The 23,912-nt window shown below is 43.2% G+C and overlaps 3 protein-coding genes and 1 non-coding gene across 13 annotated transcripts in view; all 4 read right to left on the bottom strand.

Annotated features, from left to right (window-relative positions):
• cita (citron rho-interacting serine/threonine kinase a) overlaps positions 1-7,671 on the bottom strand; it is a 55,278-nt gene extending 47,607 nt beyond the window's left edge. For 9 of the 10 annotated variants that reach the window (XM_081718766.1, XM_081718763.1, XM_035527458.2 and 6 more), the window contains exons 1-9: positions 7,552-7,671; positions 6,971-7,071; positions 6,650-6,791; positions 6,203-6,378; positions 5,998-6,099; positions 1,183-1,325; positions 859-952; positions 500-706; positions 131-284 (exon numbers count right to left, since the gene is read on the bottom strand). In XM_081718766.1, coding sequence (XP_081574892.1) covers positions 131-284; positions 500-706; positions 859-952; positions 1,183-1,325; positions 5,998-6,099; positions 6,203-6,378; positions 6,650-6,791; positions 6,971-7,069 — 1,117 coding nt within the window. In that variant the 5' untranslated portion in view covers positions 7,070-7,071; positions 7,552-7,671. The remainder of the gene's footprint in view (positions 1-130; positions 285-499; positions 707-858; positions 953-1,182; positions 1,326-5,997; positions 6,100-6,202; positions 6,379-6,649; positions 6,792-6,970; positions 7,072-7,551) is intronic. The other variant, XM_081718767.1, reaches the window with a different exon arrangement.
• A 5,220-nt stretch (positions 7,672-12,891) lies between these two features.
• rab35a (RAB35, member RAS oncogene family a) lies at positions 12,892-19,666 on the bottom strand. Its single transcript, XM_027010307.3, has 6 exons — positions 19,354-19,666; positions 18,262-18,312; positions 17,857-17,980; positions 15,757-15,881; positions 15,327-15,451; positions 12,892-14,711 (listed from the first exon to the last, which is right to left on the bottom strand). The coding sequence occupies exons 1-6, from the start codon at positions 19,403-19,405 to the stop codon at positions 14,589-14,591; spliced, it is 600 nt and encodes a 199-aa protein (XP_026866108.1). The 5' UTR covers positions 19,406-19,666; the 3' UTR covers positions 12,892-14,588.
• Positions 19,667-19,929: 263 nt separating this feature from the next.
• rplp0 (ribosomal protein, large, P0) lies at positions 19,930-23,879 on the bottom strand. Its single transcript, XM_027010264.3, has 8 exons — positions 23,725-23,879; positions 23,104-23,212; positions 22,011-22,186; positions 21,603-21,690; positions 21,339-21,485; positions 21,011-21,196; positions 20,553-20,693; positions 19,930-20,160 (listed from the first exon to the last, which is right to left on the bottom strand). The coding sequence occupies exons 2-8, from the start codon at positions 23,155-23,157 to the stop codon at positions 19,999-20,001; spliced, it is 954 nt and encodes a 317-aa protein (XP_026866065.2). The 5' UTR covers positions 23,158-23,212; positions 23,725-23,879; the 3' UTR covers positions 19,930-19,998.
• On the bottom strand, positions 20,835-20,963 carry LOC113577597 (small nucleolar RNA SNORA63). The gene has a single exon (XR_003410655.2). It is a non-coding gene; the product is annotated as a small nucleolar RNA SNORA63 (small nucleolar RNA).
• Positions 23,880-23,912: the final 33 nt, after the last annotated feature.

Below are 23,912 nucleotides of genomic sequence, written 5' to 3' on the forward strand. Positions count from 1 at the left end.
AGATACTGCTAGAACAGCGGTGATACAAGGATATTTTTCACACCATGTGAACTGCTATTGTTAACTGTGGGGCTGATCTTCCAAGAGAGCAAAAGCGCTTTACCCTTCCATTCTCAAACGTGAGTCTCACCGTGCCTGAGGCCGCTCCAATCTACGCTGGAGAAGAAGGGGTGTGAGCGCAGGCCCTCGTAGCCCAGCCGCTCCCGAGCCCCGCACAGCAAGCTCTGCACCAGGTCCACAAACTGCGAGCTGGCCGTGGGTTCCTCTGGGAACTTGAGGTAGCGCTGGGAGGGAAAAAGAAACACGTGCACAGAATAAATGTGAGAACATACGCACTTACTGCGGAAAACAGACCCATTTTAAGAATAACGCAAACTGTGAAATAATATCACACACCACCAACAGAGCAGATGGTACTAGTCACTCTCAGCAGTGTACTTGCTGCAGAAGTGAAACTGTGGAACTCATTTTTCTAAGAAGCAGATGCTGCTGATCTTACCTGGAAGTTCAGGATGTTGTTGATGGTTCTGGCTGACGTGCCATCGGTGAAAGGCGACTTCATATAGATCATTTCGTAGGCGATGACACCCAGAGACCACCAGTCGCACTCGGGACCATAGCTGCTCTGATGGCCCCCATTCAGGGAGGAGAGGACCTCCGGGCTCAGGAAATCCTGAGTGCCCACAGGAAGCCTGCAGGAGCCCACCTGAACCATAAAATCAGACATATTAGTCAGCGTATTATATTCATCACCACCACTATAATCAACAGCAAAACCAGCAAGAAAAAAACCCAATGGGATTTGTTTACATTTTTATAGCCTTTATGGCATTTCTAACTGTTAAAGATTGGGATTACCGTTTTATTGGGAGTCAGTTTAGCAGCGGAACCAAAGTCTGCCAACTTAATGTGTCCTGTACGGTCAATAAGAACATTCTCTGGCTTTATATCTCTACCAAGAGAGACAGACAGACAGACAGAATTATAGAACCAGATTCTGAAAGGAAAAGGGCAGTAAAAAGCACTCTGAGTACTAAGTAGAATTTTGAATATGAGTCAAACAAGACCAATATGCTTATTAACAGGAAAAGAAATTGAGTGATAGTAAAGTGTTGAGATTTGCTTATGCGTGAGTCCAGTCTGAGAGGCATGTGATTTGTACCAACATGAAGGATCCTTCACCTGTGCACATATCCCATCTGGTGAACAGTGTTTATGGCCTGCACCAGCTCTGCCAGGTAAAACTGAGCCATTGGCTCGTCAAACTGGTCCTCGTATCTGTTCAGCAGTGCCATGAGATCCCCTCCTGGGAGGTACTCCATCACCTGTGGGCACGAACGCAACGTAACGCTGTGAGCTGCAGAGGAGCGGGTTGGGGGAGGATTACAGCACAACAGGCACACCTTTCCCCAGCTACTGTGCATCATTTTACAGCACTCTGTTAAAGACTTGCAACAGGTGGATTAGAAGTGAGCGGTCATGGTGGCACAGTAAGCCACTGAAAATCTGCGAGGCCTCATCGGGGGGACAGCACAGGACAGCTGAAATGGGTAGCGCGAGCACATTTTGCCCGAGAAGATCCGCCCCTCGCATCTTCTTTCAGTATCTGATGGGTGCTACTGAAAAGCATCACTGTGCTCACTGATAAAAAGAGCTGCACCGCTGGCTAGTTGTCTGAGAAACCAGTGCGAGCATGTTCAATCGAGCTTTAATCACCCCAAGTCGGAATCGGGAATGGAGAAGAGGCTGAATGATTGTTTACAGTTACCCCATTAAATGGAATTAAATTTCAACTGGAGTCTCCATATAGCACTAATACCATTTTTTAGCTGGAATCTCCATATAGCACCAATACTGTTTCAACATTAATAGCTTCCTCTGTTTTTGTGATGTGTCTTAATGCTTTCTCTACCTATTAAACTTACCCATGTAAGAAGTACTTCTTTTAATTTTTAATGAGCGTTACTTCTTGAGAACCATAACAACATGGTTAAAATCTAATAGTATAAAATGTATAGAGTTAACTATTAAAATGGGTATTTTTGTGCTTATAGCAAAATTGAGCCAGAAAAACTATTTTACAGATAAATGGTTTTGATAAAGGCAAAGATACAAAGGTGGAGCGGTCAGCCTTTATGCTTTTTGGGCTGGTTATGTCAGAAGCCAGTGTGCATGTGATGTGCATGCAGTTTAATTATCAGAAGCTCTTATCCAGACCAATGTACATATTTATTAGAATCAAACAATATCCAAAAACACATGCATTGTGAAAAGCATGACTAACACACACACACACACACACACACACACACACACACACACACACACACACACACACACACACACACACACACACTCTCTCTCTCTCTTAATCTTCATCTTGTATTGACAGATGGACTCTCAATCGCAAACACAGACATGAATGTGCAGTGAATGCGCGCGCGCGCACACACACACACACACACACACACACACAAACTAAGTATTTGATCTCTGTGATTTCATCCATTCTCAGAGACTGCATGGCAGCTGCTTGCCCCATCCCAAATGCAGATGGATGTGAAATGTCTGATTCAGTCTGGCATGATGCCTCTCTGATTACACATCACATCACATGAACACATTCAGATTTAGCTCAAACACACACACTCCTACTCACAAATACCTGTGTTTAGGTCACTGGGATTACTGGACATATGACAATGCTGTAATACACACACAGGAAATGTGTGTATTCTACATCACTCAACACACACCGATGCTAGAACACATACACACTCAAAAAAGCTCTGAGGCTGTGTAAAGAATGCATGCACACACATGCAAAAACACACATGAATGGGAGGCAAAGCTGCCAAACCATAAACAGAAACCACAGCATTCTAAACCATGTTACCTAGCAACAAGGTAGTGAGGGTCTTTTGAGCCCAACACTCAGACGGATTAATTCTGGTGTGTGTGTGTGTGTGTGTGTGTTTATGCATCTGCTTGGGGAGAGCGCGATATGGGGAGGAAGTTTGGCTGGAATGAGGAAATCATTTGTGTGCAGTTAGAGTTGTCTGTTTACCCTCAAGAGAATCCCACTCTTCTCCTGTAGGCTTTCAATCTTACCACACCCCACTACTAATGAGAAGGGGTTTCTCAACAACACAGCTTCTGTCAATCCATAGGCACTGGGTGTAGGAGTGTGTGCGTTTGTGTTGCGACACACACACACACACACACACACACACACACACACACACACACACACACACACACACACTGCAATTAAATACATGGTCTTGGGGGAATTAACAAATTCCAATCCAGACAAGTAAAACTAACTACCAACCTTTGATTAAGTCATATTTTAATGGAGAGGCTTGTCATTAGTAGACAAAACATGCAATAAAATCAGTGAATTAAATCGACAACTTTGCCCACTCGGTCATACTGAAGACTCCCATCACAAGCCACAGTTCCTTCCACCCACAGAAACCTATCTACACACGTCAGCTGTCATCAAGTCAACCAATTTAAATAATCCACGTGGAATGGTCCGAGCTCCCAGAGGACTGCAACAGCAAGAGCCATAGTCAGATTTCAGCATTACCCCCAGGTAATCCTGAAATTGCATATTTTATCAAGTTATGCAAGGACAAACCATTCATTCCCTTCAATACAAATATAATCCTGTGTAGACTCCCAGCATGGCTGTGCTGTCCATGTGATTGAAGACCCAATGCAGAAGCCAGAAAGAAGATCTGAACTAGAGGTGACACCAATTCGATACCACGAATCATAATCGCATCAATATCAGCGAAAAAACGCTGGATCAGGTATCCATGAAATGCTTAACACTGATCTGATACCATCACAAATCCAGCCTGAAAACAGCATGGCAGTACTTTGCAGCAGCGCGCCGCATGTGATAACAGCTGGGCTAGTTTGAGCAGGTCACATGATAACAGCTTGTTTAGTTTGAACACAGTTTACACACCACTGTGGGGTTTGACTGTAGCGTTTTCTTCCCATTAACCATTAAAAACTATTATGCTCAAATTTAAATATCCATGCACTCGCACACATGTGATTTCCACACAACAATGGTTCACAACAATGGATCCGCAACTGCAATTTGTTTATCAATCCCTTCTTGAAAACAAAAACAAACAGAAAAACACACACACAAAGGATTATGTTCCTAGATTGGCCGGAAGTAAAGGAAGTCCAGGGTCAAGGAAAGATTGTCAAAAGCCTGGCAGAAACTGATCTGGAGAGTAGAAAGGACAAGTGAACAAATAAAGCCCTATGCTTCTCTAAATTCATGAAGTTAATTGCTCTGTGGCTTTAGTATTTTCAAACCATATGAAAAGCTTGAATTTTAAAGTGGACTTGAAACTTTGGATAAGAAGCTGGAGAATAAACTTCCATCAACTCTGTGAATGTTTTTTTTATTGCTACAAATAATAACCATCATGCTATCGTTATCAGAGTAAATTTGTTTTAAGTAGAGCTCGAGTGTAAAGAGAATCAAAGTACAAGTAGCCTCTCTCTGTCTCCTCTGGTCTTGGCTTATAGCAGGTAGAACAGATTTATTGCTGAAGTTCACAAGAATAACTATTATAAAGTGATTAAGTTGATGTGGAATGACAGTTGCATTTAATAATGTGAAAAGAATGCAAACTAGTGTAAACTTCAGGAGTGAGTGAGTGAGTGAGTAAGTGAGGCAGCTGTACTGAGCAGAGACAACCAGACAGACAGAGACACAGAGAGAGAGAGAGAGAGAGAGAGAGAGAGAGAGAGAGAGAGAGAGAAAATGAGAATATGATTGTTTGTGTCACTGACTGTAAAGCAATGCAGGGAAAAATGCTTTTGTCTTGTAAACAAAGTTTTTTTTAAATGTATATTTACTGTCACATCCATGCATGACACATGTAAAAATAGCATCTATGATACATCACACACAAAACAATTTCCCTGAACCACAGCTCCACAGAGGTTTTTAATGAAAAGATATATCAGATCGTTATTGATATCGGATGACATTCAAATGCAAGATACTGATATCGGAGCGGTATAAAACACTGGTATTGTGCCATCTCTAATGTGATCCCAAGTGTTTGGATTTGAAGAGGCTTGAGCAAAGATGGTTAGGGCGCCCTCTGCTGGACTTGAGGAGTATGCCAAGAGAAGAAAAGCAAATGGTAAACTGCAAACAGAACACCATGCTTCAGATAGCACGTAATGGTGAATATTGCTTTTGTGGCTCTTTCGTACAAATTATGTTATTATACATTAATTACCCAAATTATTCGGATAATTATTCTGATATACGCAGGACAACGAGAACAGCAACACAAAAGCAAGAGAAATAAAGCATCAGAAGCTGCAGTGTTCTGAGGTAACACTGCCCATAGCCCTTCTCTCAGTCATATACTGAGCAGCACCCCCACTATCCCTCTTTATCTCTGTGTTTCTGAGAACTGAATTGAAAGCTTCAGTCCTCTCTCCATTTCTCTGCCTCACTTTCTTAAAATGAACTAAAAGCTTTCATTTTCTATATGGCTTGGTGGGACCTGACGCAAATGATTTGCACAGAGGGAATACTGTGTCACTAATGTTTCTAGGTCTGTTTCCATTAAAGGCCCCCAGATGGGGCTGAGGCCAGGCCGAGAGCGCGCGGGTCAGAGTGCCAACAATCGGTAAGAGCCCATTCATAACATGCAGTCTGACCTTCAGGATAGAGTGTAGAGTCCTGATTGAGTCTCCATTTTGTACCCGACGTGTGGGTGTGGCCATCAACATGCTTTGTTCTTTCCATGTTGTGTAGTATCATTTGACAGTGCAGTGTACCCAAAAAGGACAATAAGACTCCAAGCCAAAAGAGAACTCATTTGATTCAGCTTATTAAAAACAAACTACAACTTGAAATGATTGTTCTCAGCTAAAACTAGTGAGTGGACATGGGTTAGCTCTTCTGTGGAGAAGTGATTGCAGTGTGTGGTCACTCACCAGGTAGACGTTATCCTGATCTTGAAAGGCGTGCTGCAGCTGTGGAATCCAAGGGCTGCTGCTGAGAGCCAGGATGGCCCGCTCCTCCTCATAGAACGCCACCTAGAGGACAGACAGTGTTTGGAAGGCAAGTTGGAGGGCAAGTGTGCAAATGTGTGAAGCAGAGAAAAGGGAGATAATGTGTTTCAGTGTGAAGGTGACTCACCTTTTCCTGAGCGCGAAGGTAGTTCTTCTCCATGACCTTCATAGCGTACACGTCTCCTGTGGCCTTCTCTTTAACCACCTGCACTTCAGCGAACCGTCCGCGCCCCACAATTCCCCTCACCTCAAAATCCCTCTTCCCTGGCTGCAGCTCCTGGAGCTCTGTGACAATTTCAGAGACTGACACACACACAAACAAACACACACACACATGCAAACACACACACACACACACCCATAAAACATGAAGACATTATACCACATCCTTACCAAGACAGATGGCAAAACAAATACAGTGTCTTTATAAATGGACTCTGAATGAAAGCACACATTGACTAACTTGCTACAGAATTGCCAGTGAAAGAGAGTGTACATTTTTGGAAACTTTTTATAGCTTGGGAAGGCTTCAAGACAAATTTTTATTAAATCCGTAACAGAAAAGAAGCCTTACATTTGTGGACAAAGTTGGCCACATGTTTGATCTTCATGAGCTCAGAAGAGGTGCACTCCTGATACAACAGTACGAGAGCATCCAGCAGGCCTTCTCTCGTCAGCCCACTCACTCCAGCAGATCCGTACACACCGCTCTTCCCCTATACAGTAATTACGACAAAAAAAAAACATACATAATGAAGGGAGCTACACAGACTCTTGTCAATGAACTGTCTATCTATGAAAACAAACAGTTTGAATATCACGGTTCGCTCAATTTTAAGGAACAATCAACACTGGTTACTGATTACAGTGTTTAGAAACAGGAAGCAACCGTTACCTGTAACAGCTGGTTAAGTCGCGAGCAGCGGCTCGTGATGGGATCCACCGAGACCAAATCTTTAACGCTACTGTGTCCTCCATACTTGAACTTCAACATTGCTGGAGGGAATATGCTGGTCAGTGTGCATGTTAGGTGGACATTATAACTAAATGATAAAGAGTGCAATAAAGAGGCAATAGGTAGCGATATAAGGTCTCAGAGCAGGTGTTGCCTTATTTGGGCTGTTCGAAATGACCACCGTGGGCTGGCGGCAAACGGTCAAGCACAAAGAAATGGAGTGACTAACTCAATAACGGTCAGGGTAGCCTGAAAACCACAGGCGTTGTGTAATCAGCTACTTATCTAGATAGTCAGCTATTGCTGAATTGACCACATTTAACTTAACTAAGTTAAACTAGTAGCTAGTTAAGCTTGCATGGTGTCAAAGCAGGGCGACCCGTACGTGTGGTTACATTCGTTAGCGTAACTAGCTCACGCTAGCTAACTAACAGCTATTTATCCAGGACGTTTCTATTTACGTGATGTCGTTAGCCTAAAAACGACAATAGTCGTGAATATTTAAATAAGACTGTACTTACCAAACAAACATAAGAGGGTTTTACCCAAAATTATCCAAACGAGTTGTCAATGTCAACCGCGTACACAAAACATCGTTGCCAGCGAAAGGCTTGTCGCTTCCGGATAACTTTCAAATGTGGCGCCGTGTCTCCGGGAGTTCATTGGATCTCGTAATGTGACCGCGGATCGACGTGTAGCACCGCCCGCCATTTCTTACTCGCTAGTTCTTTCGATAAACCGCTCTTTGTTTACTTAGTTACGTGTTGTTTTTGTTTTTGTTTTTATTTTTTCGTACTTTGCAATATTAACGATATTATGATCTAAGATATTTTTTATATAACTTTAACTGTTAAAGATGAACATAATAATCTATTATTATATTAAAATATTACATAACAAGGTGTACCCAAATCAGAAACCCTGGATGGCAAAGGATGTCAAAACTGTCATTGAGGTCTGTATTCTGCACTGCTAGAGCCAACCTGAAGAGAGGCTAAAATGAAGCTGAAGAGTACTACAAGAGGAAGACTGAGGACCACTTTATCAACAACCCACAGTGGCTGCAGAAGGGCATCCAGCACATTACCAATTACAAGACCAGCAACCAAGCAATTGTCAACAGAGATTCCTTGCTGGCAGAGGACCTAAATAGTTTCTTTGTTTGCCATGTGGTGAAAGCACCAGAGACAGACGCGACACCTCCACATTGTTTCAAAATCTGCCACAATCATTACACTACCATCAGTGGTCTCAGTGACTACCATCTGGTGGTCTCATCAGTGGTCTTAGTGACTATCATCCAGTGACACATGCCAGTTATCATGAAGTCTTTCAAGAGACTGGACCTGCAGCACATCATAGCCAGACTCTGACTCACCTTTGACCCACACCAGTTTGCCTACAGGGCAAAAATATCTACATTGTTAGTGCTCAACATAGAGCAGTGAACACCAGGGGAGCTATGTGAGGATGGTTTTTATAGACTTTACCTCTGCCTTCATCCTCATTCTGGGCAGACTGCTCACTAAAGTCACTGACATTAGACTTTCCCAACCTATCTGCTACTGGAGCAAGGACTGACTAACAACCATCAGACTGTTAGACTAGGCACCCACCTAGCTGAGCCCCTTCTTTAAACCCTGTACACTCACAACTGTGCTTCTACCCCACCAACACCATCACGGACGACGAGACTAGATGGACTCATGTCAGGAGGAGACGAGGCAGCATACAGGGATGAAGTTCAAAGACTGGCAGCGTGGTGTTCTGAGAATAATCTCATCCTGAACTCCTCAGAGACAAAAGAACTCAGAATAAAGCACGGACTGGGCAGACCTCAGTCCTCTATACACCAAAGAGGACTGTGTGGAAAGAGTTCCTGTTTTCAGGTTTCTGAGCACTCACATCACCGACGACCTCTCCTGGACCTCCTACACCACAGCAGCAGTCAAGAAGACCCAGCAGTGACTCTACTTCCTGAGGATTGTGGGGAGAAACCACCTGCAGTAGAAGTTGCTGGTGTCCTACCACTGCTCTATTGAGAGTGTGCTGTTTTACTGTATCTTTGTGTGGTACTGCTCAGCAGCAGACAGGAGAGCCATTCATATGCTCATCAGTATCACCCAGAAGATCGTCAGCTGCCCACTTTCCTTTTATTTAACGCTTCTAGCCTCAGTAAATCAGCCGACATACTGAAAGACCCATTCCAACTTGGACATCATCTGTTTGACCTGCTGCCCTCTGGTGGATGTTTTAGGTTCATCATATCCAAGTCAAACAGACTTAAGAACAGTTTCTACCTCAGGGGCCATAAGAGAAGTGAACACTACCAAATAATGACTCTGACAGTTTGGGACTTGTGTGATTATCTGTGCCACAGTACTCATAGTTATAGAAACACTGCACAGATGTTACATCCCAATGGCACCTGTGTATGTATGAATTCCTATTTATTCATAGTACAACTGCAATTTAGCAAATTTACAATAGCTGGTATATATATTTTATATTTTCTGTTCATGTATATGCATATTTATGTATATTTTTAATTTTACTTATTTGACATTTTGAATTAGTTTGAACTCTTTTCAATATTATTGTACTCTGTGCAATGACAATAAAGATATGTAATCTAATCACGTTCAGGCTGGAGGAGTGTGGTCAGCTGAAGAACCAGAAATGCGATTAGGACATAGTTAATTGAACTATGACAAGGCCATATAACAGACTTGTAGGACAGTTGAAAATACCAGCAGATTCTCAGAACACATAGGAACTGTGAAGAAGAAATGAGAAGGACAGCAATACCCAAGTAACTCCACAGGGTAAGTCACGTCCTCAAGAGTCAGATGAATGTGAATAATAAGATCAAAGCCATAAACCCGTATGCCCTACCAGTCACCAGATACATCGCAGGCACAATAATCTGGTCACGAGAAGAGCTGGAAGCTGCTGACGTCAAGTCCAGAAAAATTCTCACAATGCATGAGGCACCCCACCCAAGATCCAACATGCAAAGGCAATACGCCAGCAGGAAGGGGGGTGGGGGGGGTATACAAAATGAACCAGTGTATACAGTGGGATTCATTGTCCATCCATGAATATGTCCAAGCAATGGCTCCCAAATATAAGATGATGAGGGAGTGCCTCAGACAGATGGAGGTCACAGTCACTATGGAAGTAGAGGAGGTTTCCAGTACTACCAATGGCTGGAAATGGCAGGACTGAAGACACCAATCATGGCAGCCAAGATCAAGCACTAGACGCTAGGTTAAGCGATGCAGGGGTTTATCCCAATTTGCTTCCTAGTACTTCAGAAGTACTTAGTTTGTACAGCTGATGAAGGACCTCTAAAATGCCTATAATACCCAGGATACGGCTTTACTTTCATGTTGACATTTGCTTTCTATAGTCGCTGTACACTGTGCATTTGTTTTTGTATTGCTTTGACCATTCTTTATAGGTCCCGCCTCCTTTCACACCAATGCTTCTCAGCGTGTGTGTAGCTGCTTCACAGAAGTGTGCAGACCGGGAAGACACACAAAGTTTACCTTCTACATAATCTCTTATGTGTTGCCTTAAGACCTAAAATGCCCAAATACAGAGCTGAGAGTGATGATGTGAGGGTTGGGCTCTTCTTTTTTTTTTGCGATGTCTGTTTGTCCCTGTACAGCATGCGTGTAACAAAGTAATTAGAAATAATCATTCTCTTTACTCTCAGACTCCACCACCTACAGTCCAACTGAATTCCTTTTTAGGCTTTTAAGTGTAATTGAAACAAAAATGAAAAACAAACCTGACAGAATAATAGATGTGAAGTGGCCAGAGTATGTGTGGAAATCTGTATATTCCCACATATGGATTGCTCATCTGAATAAAAGAATAATTTGACCCCACCATCGTGTTTTTTGAAAACCAAAACATGGTGACCCTCGCTAACACAAATGTGAGAGAGGAAGAACCATTGGACTATTTGTGCAAAATCTGGATCTACATCTAACATCATATATGCAGATAAAGTTTCACTTGCATGCACTTCAAGTAAAAAAAAAAATAGCCACCAACACATCACTACTTGTGCATAAATAACCTGGTAATGAAGTAAAAACAGTTTCTCTTAGATTAATAACTGGTTTCATTTTAGAAAACCATTCAATGTTAACTATGTGTAGTCTCTTTCATGATTCTCTGATCTGTATGAAAGGAAAAGATGAGATGCTGGGCTGAACAGGCGAATATTTCTACTTGACAGTTAAAGAGGAATGAAGATGAATATTTCAACAGAGTTCACTTGTTTTTTTTTAAAGAAAGAGACTGCTAATTAGAGATTCTAGTTTTATCATGAATGGAGAAAAATGCCTCTATTTTTCTGTTACCCCTCTGTTTCACCTTTCACTGAACACGAGAAACCAGAGACGCGTTGTGCATGAGATATTTGTATTCAAGAAGAACCTATATTGATATTACCTATATTGTAACTGTGTGGGTTTTGTGAAGCGTGAAGAACATACAGCGACTGTATGACAGTATAGCCCACAGAGATCTGGTTTCCCTGGTGATGGCTATGAACACCATGGCAACAGCCCTGCAGAATTATCTCAGAAAAAGACCACTCAGATGAAGACATGAGTAAGACAGTGGGAAGTTTGGAGAAATGCTAATGAGTGCAAATGGTTGCTGTGACAAAACTCTCTCGCATGCTAATCAGAAGAGCACACCTCGGCCTTGACTCTGTATTCTTGGCCTCAGCCCCACTGGTTTAATGTTAAAACCAGTGTGGGTGTGAAAAACTTGGAAAATCACTTGTATGTACACCAGATATGGGTGAGTCACACCTCCATTCAGACAGTTCAGACTAATAAGTGGGCTTCTTTTGTTATAAAATGCAGTCAGGAAGTGTACATCTAAATAATAAGAGCATTAGTTCCCCAATAGAATAAAGTCTTAACCATATTTTGCATTTCTGCAAGATTACTGCCAATTGTCCACCAAATCAAGCCTGCTTAACGACTGACTAAAAAGAACATAAAAATGGTATTGTTTTTATATCAGACTACATGGGATAGTTTTTATTCCTATATTTTAAATCAAGTTAATCTATAAAAAGCTGTTGGCAGTGTAAATTACCATAAGGCTTTTAAAAATGAAGTAAGGTTCCCCAAAATGTTCACATATCAAACATGTAAGTAAAATCTGAATAGCCAGCCTACACATTATTGACTAACTTACACCAACATAGCTATGCTCCTTTGTGCCATTACTTTCTTAGTTAGAATGCTTGAGTATCAGATAACTGTTAGGAATTGTGGTGTGGAGAGCTAAAGGCCAATCACAGACACAGGCAGCAGATGGAGCCGTCACACCGACATGAGTCTGGAGGAAAAAAGGTCTGATGAATGTGTTATTGAGCTAGAGAGAAAACATAAATGGATACATAGATCACTGAGCTCACATGGATCAGCCCTGACACATCACGGCTAACCAAGCTGTGGTGGCGTTTTAAGAACCGAGAACGTCTGCTGTTCACAGAGCAGCTCAAGTCGAGCGCGGGGGTGTTTTAGCATCAAAGGGGATAAAATCTAAGCCTTCAGCTAATGTTGCGCAGACATTCTATGAACATTTTCAAAGCATTTCTGAAAAGTTAAACTGGATCAGATTTTTCAGTCAAAGGCATGGTAAGATGAACCTGAAGGTTGATTTTTTTTCTTAGCTAAAACATGACAGTTAAGGATGGATTCCAGAGTACCGAGTTAACATTCCACATAAAAACAAGTTAAATGTTGAATAGCACCCCTTTGGCCATTTGGCAAAATTATGTGTTTAGGAACTTCAAGTATGCTTGAAAAAACAAGTACAACTCATTATCTTAAAATGTTTATTACCATCGGTTAGATTCATGATGAGAACAATGAATGAGTGGCAAGATTTCAGTTTTTTGCCAACACACTGGAAAAAAAGTGTTTATACACATGTATAAACACACAAACGTCAGTATCCCCATACAGACATGCGTGTTTGTATACGTGTCATTTCATATGCATGGCACACAAATTATGATACAGATATACAAAAACAAATTAGGGCTTGTATCCATTTCTATGGGTTTAAATTCCTGATGATAAGCTGGAATCTCACTGCAAAGAATTGTGACCATGGTTGCCGACCCATATAAAACAATTGTCAGGCCTACTTCCTGTGTGCCATAAGGTATCTAATCATGATCAAACCTGATCTGACAGTGCCAGAACTCGAATGTCTACAGTTCCCCCTTTTCTTTATATTTTAAAGTTCTTCTTGTAGACTCCTGCGTCACATCTGTACTTAACAAGTACAAACATTATTCTGCATCTGGTGGGGTTTGTGTGTGCCTCTGAGATGATCACTTGAATTTATTTTTAGTTTTCTTCCACAAAGTAGCTTAAATGTGAATCAAGAAAAGTCAGGGAAGGTCATATTCTCTTTGATCAGCATGAAAGGTTGTCATTTTTAAAACCGCAAGAGTTACTGTTATCTAGTACCACAGATAGAGTCCTCTCAAAACTCCACACTATCTTTACCTCTTTACAACATTGCTGGAATTTTACCATGTAGTTCTAGAACAAAGAAACCATTTCTCCATTCACAAGTTGTGTCTCTGCAGGTCCAGTAAATTCACCCAGCACTGAAGGAGCAAAAATGTCCAATCAGTGGCTCCAAATTCTAGGAATGCTACCAACTGTTTGGCTGTTTATAGTGGTATAAGGTTTGTTAGTAACAACAACAACAAAAAATCTATAGAAATTTACAAAAAAAAAAAAAAAAAAGAGAAAAAATGCAAAAGAGCAAGCAAAAACAAAAATACCCCCTCAAAAAACAACAAAAATCACACCAACTTGTCTGAGAGACTGGCAGGAGAGCAATCATTTGGTCAAATGGCAGCCAGGCTGTCAATCAAGAGGAGCAAGAGGACATGACTGGATGCTCAACAGGAGAGGGGAGTGGTACTCCAGAAGAAATTCCTGATGTCAGAACTCTAATTCAGTGATATGTGCTTACATTTTCAAATGCATCATTTGATTTTTGACTGCCATCATCCTCTTTTCTGTTGTTGGCACAGTGGCATGTCACAGATAACTCACAAAACGCACAGCTGAAAAAAGGAGCAGATAGGCCTGACCTTACTTATCCCAAACATGGTGATGGGTTTCAAAAATAAGGTGTATGTGTTTGTGTGGGGTTTGGTGTGAGGAGGGTACGGGGCCAAAAAGATGTAAAAAGAAAAGTCCTTCCCCTTTAAAAAGTTGTGGCATTGGTCTTTCAGAACCATTGCAGAAAGAATACGGGCTGCCACCCAATTCCGCTCTCTCACAGATCTGTACATTTTGAGTCTGCGATGCGTCCTTTTACGAATTTTCCCAAGTCCAAAAGGGCTTGTTATCGATTTCATTAGTAAATGTACATATAGATACATCTCTTAAGGTTTAGCGCCGCTAGACTCCCTGGGGTTGTTGCTTGTGGTGTTTTGCGGCTCGACAGTTCAGTGGCGTGTGCGGCTGGACCACCGGGACCGCTCGGGCTGCTAGCAGCACTTCTTCTTGCGCTTGCTGTTCTTGCTGAGCTTCACCACCTCGCTCTGCTGCTGCTGCTTGGCCACAGACTCTTTCCTTGCCTTCAGAACCAGCTCAGTAATGCAGTTGAACATCTGAGGAGGGTTGAAAAATGAAACCCCCCCCCCCCCCACACACACACACACACACACACACACAGGAGGGTGGGTGGGGGAATAAAAGATTAGAGGCACAGCTCTGAGAGAAAACACATTCTGGCAAAATCTGTGCATGTGCCACAAACACTTGTGAGAGAAATTTGTGAGAGAAATGTTTACAACGGCTTGCATCACTGCTTCCTTTTTTTTGGTGAGAAGGCTGCAAAAAGTGGTTCAATACTTCTTGTCTCTCATCATCTCAGCTTTGGACATGACCTTGCACTGGCCTACTCTATTCAGCCACAACATGTCATACAGATTAGGGTTTAACTCAAAATTCCAACTGAAAACTTGCAACTATGTCTCAGTTAGGCAAGGTAAATTGTGGGGGGGAAAAAAAAAAGAAAAAAAAGAAATGTTTTTATGGTGGTAAACATCTTCGTGTCTCATGTTTTAGCACACATCTTCCAAGCTGTCTTGGGCCCAGCCTCTAACACACCTCCAACAACATGCTTTAGGCTTAAGCCCGACTTGTGGCTCCCTCAGCACTGCATGATTGGCTGTCGCTGCTACCCATACAGTACAAACACAGCAGTATTTCTGCTTACTTACATCTTCCACGTTGATGTTCTCCTTGGCACTGGTTTCAAACAGCTGGATGCCCATCTGCTCGGCGAACTTCTGCGCGTCGTTCGTCTCCACCACCTTTGAGCCAGGGTCGTCGTTCTTATTGCCCACTGTGCCATAACGAGTAGGGAGCCGTTAACAGAGCTCTGAACACCAATAGTGATGGCGATTAGCAAAAGGAAAGAACGTCACGGTAATGTAAGGGAGAAAATAGCCGAAGCATTGTCACAGCAGGTAACTTGGGCGTTACGTGAATGTGTTTAGATTTAATTGTTTTCAATTTTAACATTTCTCACACACCCAACAAGCAGACACATTACATGATGGTTAAAGTCAGAGAGTCCATGAAAATTACATTTTAAAATATTTTCCTGTATGTATGCCAGCCCAGAAAGTAAGGAGCAGAAGCAGTTACCTAATATTCGACAAACATCGTCACAGTTCTGGTTGATTTCATGAAGCCACCTTTTGACATTTACAAATGACTCTGCACTGGTGACATCATAAACCACTATCACCCCATGTGTGCCTCGGTAGTACCTGCAGAGAAACAATTAAACATATGCTGATTCTCTCCAGTGATACTTTTATCCCAGATTACAACCTCCAAAAATGTATTTCATCTTTGACTCATTCATGCATGTGTTTAATGAGCACATCCTTGGAAAACACAGTTCAATCACAATTTAAACAACCACCAGGTAATGCAGAGATTACCAGAATGTTCTATAATAAGTAGAATATCACAGTCATGTGCTACAATGATCCAGAGGAGTAGGAAGAACTGATACTGAAAAAATCCACCACTTCATTCTGATGTGATTGGACTACTCTCAGGTTGTTGAGTGGAACAGAGTGTGGTGGAGGGAAAGGCATAGTGACCGGCAGCATCACTTCCTGTGACCAATTCCACACACAGGAAGTGGCCTCTAGTGACAACCCAAAAAAGCCTACAGAACTCCACTGGTTTCTGTGTGAAACGGCAACTTTGTTGTTTACTTCACAAACACTAAGAAAACACATTTGATCCTGCCTCATTTACACAGCCTGTCACTTTTGGAATGAAGAGAGGAATGTGCTCCAGTATGTTTTGGCCATGTCAGCAAACTCTGTCTGAGGCTAGTACTTCTTCCTTGACGCATCGAGACAGAGACAGGCTGCAGAATGGTGGGGACTGAAATCTACTTACTTTAATGAGAAACCACACTACTGCACTCTTGCATACCAGCAGGGCTCTCCCAAAGCTAGCCTCTGTCCACCTCAATCAGCTGTGTGTTTTTCGCTAAAGCGTTTAGTGTATTTGTTGCTGCTTGAAAGTCCAAGAGGGAAAACAAAAACAGCAGCACATGTCAACTTAAACTATGTCAACAAGATCCAAACCCTCCTCAGCTGCACAGGGTCTTGGATTATCCAACTATGGCCCCTTTAATCATATGGTTGGTATATCTCTATCCAAAAAACTGATCATCAGATCATAATGACAATTTCTGTAGTTGTGTGGTCAAAATTTCCCAACACAGAAACGTGTTTAGAAAAATAAAGCCATTACAAATTATAACCTTTAGTGTGGGGTGACTCATTACTTCAAGAATAAACACAACCTATGTGTTAAGATACATTAAGATAGGTTGTTATAACTGATACTGATCTGTCCGACACACAGAGAACCTGACCCCCCCCCCCCCCTTCTAATCCAGTCTGCAGGTGGATGCTTTTCAGGTCAAAGCTGGGAGTTTGGGTACACATTAAAAATACAACAAAGCTGACTAATTCCATTCCATTCTGTATTTTAAAGCTCCGATGATGGGGCAGACTAAAAGGAAGGTAGCTCAGACTTGCGGTTTTACTCTGTTAGTAGGAGGAAGTCAGACTACTTTGAACCTCAGTTCCCTCCATTTTCTTGCCTGACGAGATGATCACATAACATTTACCATGCTGAGCAAAGCCCATGTAAAGCACTGCATGCAACTCTGACAGAAGATGTCAGTTTTCAAACACAAGAACCTTTTAATGAACATCTAAAAGATAAGTTGAGGCATGTTCAACTACAAATGATTGTTCATTCGAAGATTCTTTAAACTGTTAAGAAGCATCAGTAATCAACACTGCTGTTCACAACAAACTAGCTTCTCTCATTCTTCCACAATCTCAAAAGTAAATAACCTGTTCATAAAAACAAGAACTCCATCTTTCAGCTTTATTTGCTCTGTAATGTGCACTCATAGGCTCCTCTCAACATGCACCCACACCTGCAACAGAGTGATTGCATCTGAGATGTTCAGTACAACGAGCTACACTTCACAAACCACCTCACAGACAGTTAATCTCAAGTTTGGCTTTCTTTTGGTGACTAAAACAAAAATGACTCGGAAGAAGTGACTCCCTTTGCTGTGTCCAGTCGACAGAGTGCGTTTCGAATTTGGAACAGAATAGAAAAGGGTGACATGTAAACATGAAACCGGCGGCAAAATGCCTGTTGGTGGTGTGGCTGGGAACTGAGGCGGGGCAGACTCACGTGGACGTGATTGTGCGGAACCTCTCCTGTCCCGCCGTGTCCCAGATCTGCAGCTTTACCTTTTCCCCATTTATCTCCACCGTGCGGATCTTGAAGTCCACACCGATGGTGGTAATGTAGCTGCCTGCAACACGCGCATAGTGACATACTCAGGCACAAAGCCACAGCTCGGCTGCTGGTGGGCATGTCAGCCCAACATCAGGATGACCAACAGTGGAAGTAAATTGTCATAATCTTAATACAAACTATATTTGTTTGAGTAATATACCACGAGACCTGACTAGTGTGTGCTTGCAAAGTGTTCCTAAGTAACTATTTGCACACTAGGCCATGCAATTAGTTACCTGTTGCTATTATTTACAGGATGCTGTTGGTTGCAAAAGAGGGGGCAATGAGCTGTCTTACCTGAAAATGTGTTGTCTGCAAACCTCAGTAGTAAGCTGCTTTTCCCCACACCTGTGGAAATAAGCCAAGGAAGGTGTTACAGGATATATATCAACAAACATCCCAAAGTAACACGTATTGGACTCAATGTCGTTCTGTATCGCACAGATAAACAAAGCTGGCGCACAGTAAAATCACTGACTTGCGTAAGGAAGCTAGGTAACGAAAAAAACAAGTTAACTCACTTTAACACTCAAGAGCCAACTTTTGCTAAAGAAATATAAGACAGACATTTCCAAATAAATTGCACTTTATGAACACTTTTAACCCGGACACTGACTATCTAGCCAGCCAGAAAGTTACAACGAAACAGGTACGGTAGCTATCAGCAATCTTTATTTCTTAGTGACTAAAATGTTAGCTAGTGTTACGTAAACATCTTAACGTTACAAGCAGTTGAACTGCACTGTACGTGGACATAGGCACAAGTGCTAACAATTGTGTCCAACGGCAATTTACACAGCTATGCCAGTTAGCTATGAAACTACACAATGAACAATAAACCGTTTCTCCTGAAAACTTGGTAAAAAACAAACAAACACAAAAACGTCTAAAGGCATACTGCATATACAAATTACCATCCATAGTTAGCTGTGAACAAAACTCAAACTAAGGTACCGGCGAATGTGTCTTAATAAATAAGCACTAGGAAACAGCAAGTACATTTGTTGCGCACCCATACCTTAAGCACAGGTGAGGTTCTAGCTATCTAGTGACCTTCCTGATTCCAGCATCAGACGGCGAACTGGTTATCACGCCCAGTCCGTCTATCTCGACGGTTTGCTTGCTAACTAACGTTAGCCAGCAAGCAAGACTGGGCAAGCGGTTAGCGCAGTTTTAAATTAGAACCATTTCGCTAGCTAGCGGTTAATAGGGTAGTTAAACTAGGACACCAGCGGTAGCTATAAAACAATCTCACAATACGTGAACCTGTCTGCCTAACCGAACAAAGATTCTCACAATACGTCCAACGTACGACTGACAATCGCACCAAATCGGCTCGGGGCTGGTCGGCCGCGGCCCGTTTCCGTCCGCGTCCCCGTCCTCGCTTACCGCTGTCCCCGATGATGAGCAATTTGAAGAGGTAATCGTAGTCTCGCGCCATGGCAGCGGTTGACAACTCTCCGTCTTTTCACCGTTTCCCGTGCCCAAATCTTTTATGTCCGGCGAACGACCGCGGAGATGTGGTATGCCAACGTCACCCTCCACCGGCTGAGAGGTAGCCGTCTTTCTCCTCGAACGTTTCCTCTTAGCCGGCGGGTTTTTTTTTTTGTTTTTTTTCCTTCTCCCCTCCAAGTTTGTCGTGTCAGATTCACAACCCGTCAAGGCGTCGGACGCTTCGCGCACAGGACGGCTAAGCTAGCGCTAACAAACCCCACCCACCCTGCGCAGGCGCAGCAGGAGACAATCCCGGGCATGGCGGGAATCCTGCGCTCACACCGGATATCTCCAAATTACTGAATTGACTGAACATCGCGCTTTTGGTAGGTCTCAAGTCTACCTTTCAAATTATTTCCATGAATAAATCGTTCTGGACAACGCTCCTCAACGTAGACTATGATAAAGGCTTAAATCGACTTATCAAAAATATGAAGCCAGTCACCATCACCACACACACACACACACCAGTGGGTTCTCAGATCTTTATTGAGGTCAACAGGTTAGTTTTTCTGCAATTAAGACGCTTCTCTCCACCACTTAGTCGAAGAGGCCAAATCCCATGTCTTCATCCGACTCCTCAGACTCCTCCTTGGCTGGCTCAGCAGCTGCAGCAGGAGCTGCGGCAGCCTCCGCAGCAACGGTTGCAGCAGGTGCCACAGCTGCAGCGAAGGCAGAGGGGTCAGCCAGGAAGGCCTTCACCTGGAAGGGAGAAAGTGAAGAACTGAACAAAGTGGACTTCAGGGCCACCCCAGTTTTTGGTTCACATTTAAGAGGATGTTTTTTTTGAAAAACAAACAAACAAACAAACCCAAAAACCAATTATCCAAGAAACATTTAACCATAAGCACAGTTACATAAAAGGGTACAAAACACCAACCACATCCAAAAGAGATGGGGTGTAGACCAGTGCGTCTTCAGAAAATACAGGTGACACTAATGTCTGAGACCTAATATCCCCATCTGCCAGAGACTGGGATAAAAGGCAACAGGTTTCTCTCTGCAGGTTGAACAACAGAGCAGCACCACAGCAGCTGCTTTGTAACCTAGCCTGCAGGGGACGAGCCCCATCCCACAGCGGAACACGTTTTCACCTCATCAGCCAAGGGGAAGGAGTAGTCTGTCTCCACGGCAATGGCCAGCACCCTCTTGTATCCGTTGATGATGGAATGGGGGATGGAGGCCAGAGTGGGATAGCCAATCTGGAGGCAGACACTGGCAATGTTCCTTACCCCCTGAATGGGGAAAAAACAAACCAAAAAAAAACCACACCACAGGCTTTAGGGCAATTCTGATATTGTATTATTTATTAACAGCTGTTCTACACATTACTTGTAAACCCCTATCTAGCACTGGATGTACTGTGCCATTTAGGAATGTGTGAAACCAAGCGTCCCTGTAAGCTGATGGGCGCAGGCAGACAGGGATAGTAAGAAACAAGTCAATTTGTGCAGGGGGAACGACAGAACAGCACGAACGCAGCTGATCCGTAACTTATCCTGCTAATTAACCAAGAACTGTGATGTCACTGCAATCTGGCCTGCTTGCTCACCTCCAGGAATCTCTTATGCAGGGCATCCTCTGTGATGTCCAGCACCTCAGGGCTGTAGACACTGCCGTTGTCGTAGACCTGCTGGATGAGCAGGCCATAGGAAAAGGGCGAGATGTTCAGCATGTTGAGCAGGGTAGCCTCACTGGCCCCCACCTTGTCTCCAGGTTTAATCAGCTGTACATCACTCTGAAAGGAGAGGACATGGGTTACATGTTAGAAAAGATGTGGGTCACACATGCCATGTTTTTTTTTTAGCCTGAAACTGGCAGAACTAGGTCAATAGACAAAACTCACACAGAAACTGTCCACATCCTGCTTTCCTCCTTACCAAGATTTCAATGGTTCCTCTGGAGATCTTGGTGGTGATGCCAAGAGCCTGGAAGAACGAAGTCTTCTCAGGACCCAGACCGGTGTTCTGAGCGGGCACAGTCACCTCACAGGGGGCGATGGCACCAGCACGGGCAGCAGCTGGCACCTAACAGACAGAAGGACGGGGTTCCTGATGTGCAAGCAAGCAAGCCACAACACTCTTGCTTGGTAGGCAAAGGTACCTACACAAATGAGGAAGTGTGTGATGGATGAAGAGGCTTGCCTTATTGGCTAGTAGCAGGTCCCTGATCTCAGTCAGGTCCTCCTTGGTGAAGACAAAGCCAACATTTCCACGGATGTGGGGGAGCAGCCTGTGAAAGACAGCTGGTCAACACTCAAACATGTCCAGGAACGTACAAAAACACGTTCATACCGCAGTTCAGTGTCTGAAACCCAGCGTCCCTGCAAGTCGTGGGGCGCAGACAACCAGGGATAGAAAGGAACAGGTTGATTTGTGCAGGGGGAACGACAAACCAGCACTGCTTCAGCTGATCTGTAACTAATCCTGCACAGTATGCTTCTATAGTTCTTCAAAACAGACAGCTGTCACCATATAAAAGACCATAGCCATACTTTAACTTCCGTGTCATCCTAGTTATGGCACTCAATGGACATCTAGGTCCATACGCACTTCTCAAGAGCCGGGTTGTTCTCCAGGTGTCCACGAATAGCCTTCCGCATCATCGTGTTCTTGCCCATGAGCACGACTGCCTTGCCCCGCAGGGACAGACGAATGGTCTGCATCTGCTTGGAGCCGACATTGTCTGCGCCAACGATGAAGCACTTCGGGTAGTCATTCAGCAGTTGCTGTGAAAAAATGAGCATCGATTAGAAGATGCTCACTGAACACGGGGTAGGTGCGATTCACAGCCGAGAAGAACTGCCCGAGGCCGAGCGTCCCCGCCACCCGTGGAGTACTGACAGACGGATGGTAGAAAACACACCTGTGCAGGGGGACCGACAGTACACCACAGCCACATCTGATCTGCAACTTGTACTGCATTACACTAACCAGTCAATTCTTATTAGCATGTTATAATGTCCAAGCACCAAATAATGACGCTCCACATTTGATTTAACCTTGTTTATGTTTAGCACAAGCCAATTGCGAAGATATACAATCTGTAAAACCTGAAACGTTTGAAGGCGACATGCACTGTAAATATAAATTGCAAGTCATTCCCAGTGATCATGTCAGCATTTCTATTTAAAATAAAGCATTGGTATAACTGCCAAAACATTGACTTCTGTCACCAACTAATAAACTGAGTATGATAAGTGTACGTGACGATATATGGTCAAAACCATGTGGACACCCCTTCTAACAACTTAATGTAGGCACTGTGTTACACCTGTTGCTAATAGGTGTACATCAGACAGGCATGCAGCATCCAGACACACTGGCAGTAGAATGGGTCAAACTGAAGAGCTCAATGATTAGCTGTAACACCACAGGGTGCCACCTGTCAGTTTGTGAAGTGTTTGCTCTGGTCAACTGCAATTACTATTATTGTGAAATTAAAGAGCCCATGCAAACTCAATGTGCTGAAGCATGTAGTGCATAAAAATGGTAACCGTTTAGGTGATAGCATTTACATTTAAATTGCAATAACCTAGCTGTCTAGCTCATGTCTACGATTTACATCAACATAGCGAGGTCGGTTGCGTTTCCTGCTAGGTGGTACCTGGTCCGACATTTGATACGTATTTAAGACGTCACTTACAATGATTTTCAAGAAGTAGTTGGACTTCCACGTGGCCCTGTCTTCCCTGGGCATCTTTGCAGTGCTACCAAGGATCGGGTAACAGCCGGTTTAAAGACAAGGTGAATATCTTGGGAGAGAAAAAACCATTATCGTTAGTTTTGCAACGTTAGCTGTAATCAAGGACAACCTAATGCAAAAACACTCGATTTATATCCTGTCTCACAATGCTTGCCAACACTCGGTTAGCGTTATCCATTTAGCCAGCTAACGACCGAGACGTTTTCTAAGAGATGACCGACCAAAAAGAAACACCTATAGCTACACCGAGAAAAACCCCCACTAATGATGGAAATCTAACTTTGCTAGATAACTAGGTGAATAATCAAAAGCCAGACACCCGGCCAATCCTGCAACACACTGAAAGAATCGCATTTGGCAAGCAACATGGCGCGCGGAGGCCTTTCCTGGGCCGCTAGCTAGCAAACTAACTCAACATAAACACGATTGTACTTTCATCTAAAATCAATCCACTCCGAATCACGACGACTGAGACGTCTTTGTACATATTCTTTGTAGATGCGGTGAGTGGTAGTAGGGATATTGAGTTTCTGTCGAAAGGTGTCCTAGCACAAATCTCACCTCACGATAGGGACGCGTGAAAGAAAGAGGGCGCGTTATGCCACAGGTCGACGTTATAATGGAACAACGGTCCAATCACAACACTGCATTCCGAAGAGGCGTGTCCTTGGCCAGAACTGCCGGTGTCGTAACGCATCCTTGTGTCGTACTCGACCCTACAATCTGCCAAATTAAAACGAATCGCATAA

This window comes from Electrophorus electricus, chromosome 8 (genome assembly GCF_041902795.1).
Source record: "Electrophorus electricus isolate QZ-2024a chromosome 8, ASM4190279v1, whole genome shotgun sequence".
In the NCBI taxonomy this organism is placed as follows: domain Eukaryota; kingdom Metazoa; phylum Chordata; class Actinopteri; order Gymnotiformes; family Gymnotidae; genus Electrophorus; species Electrophorus electricus.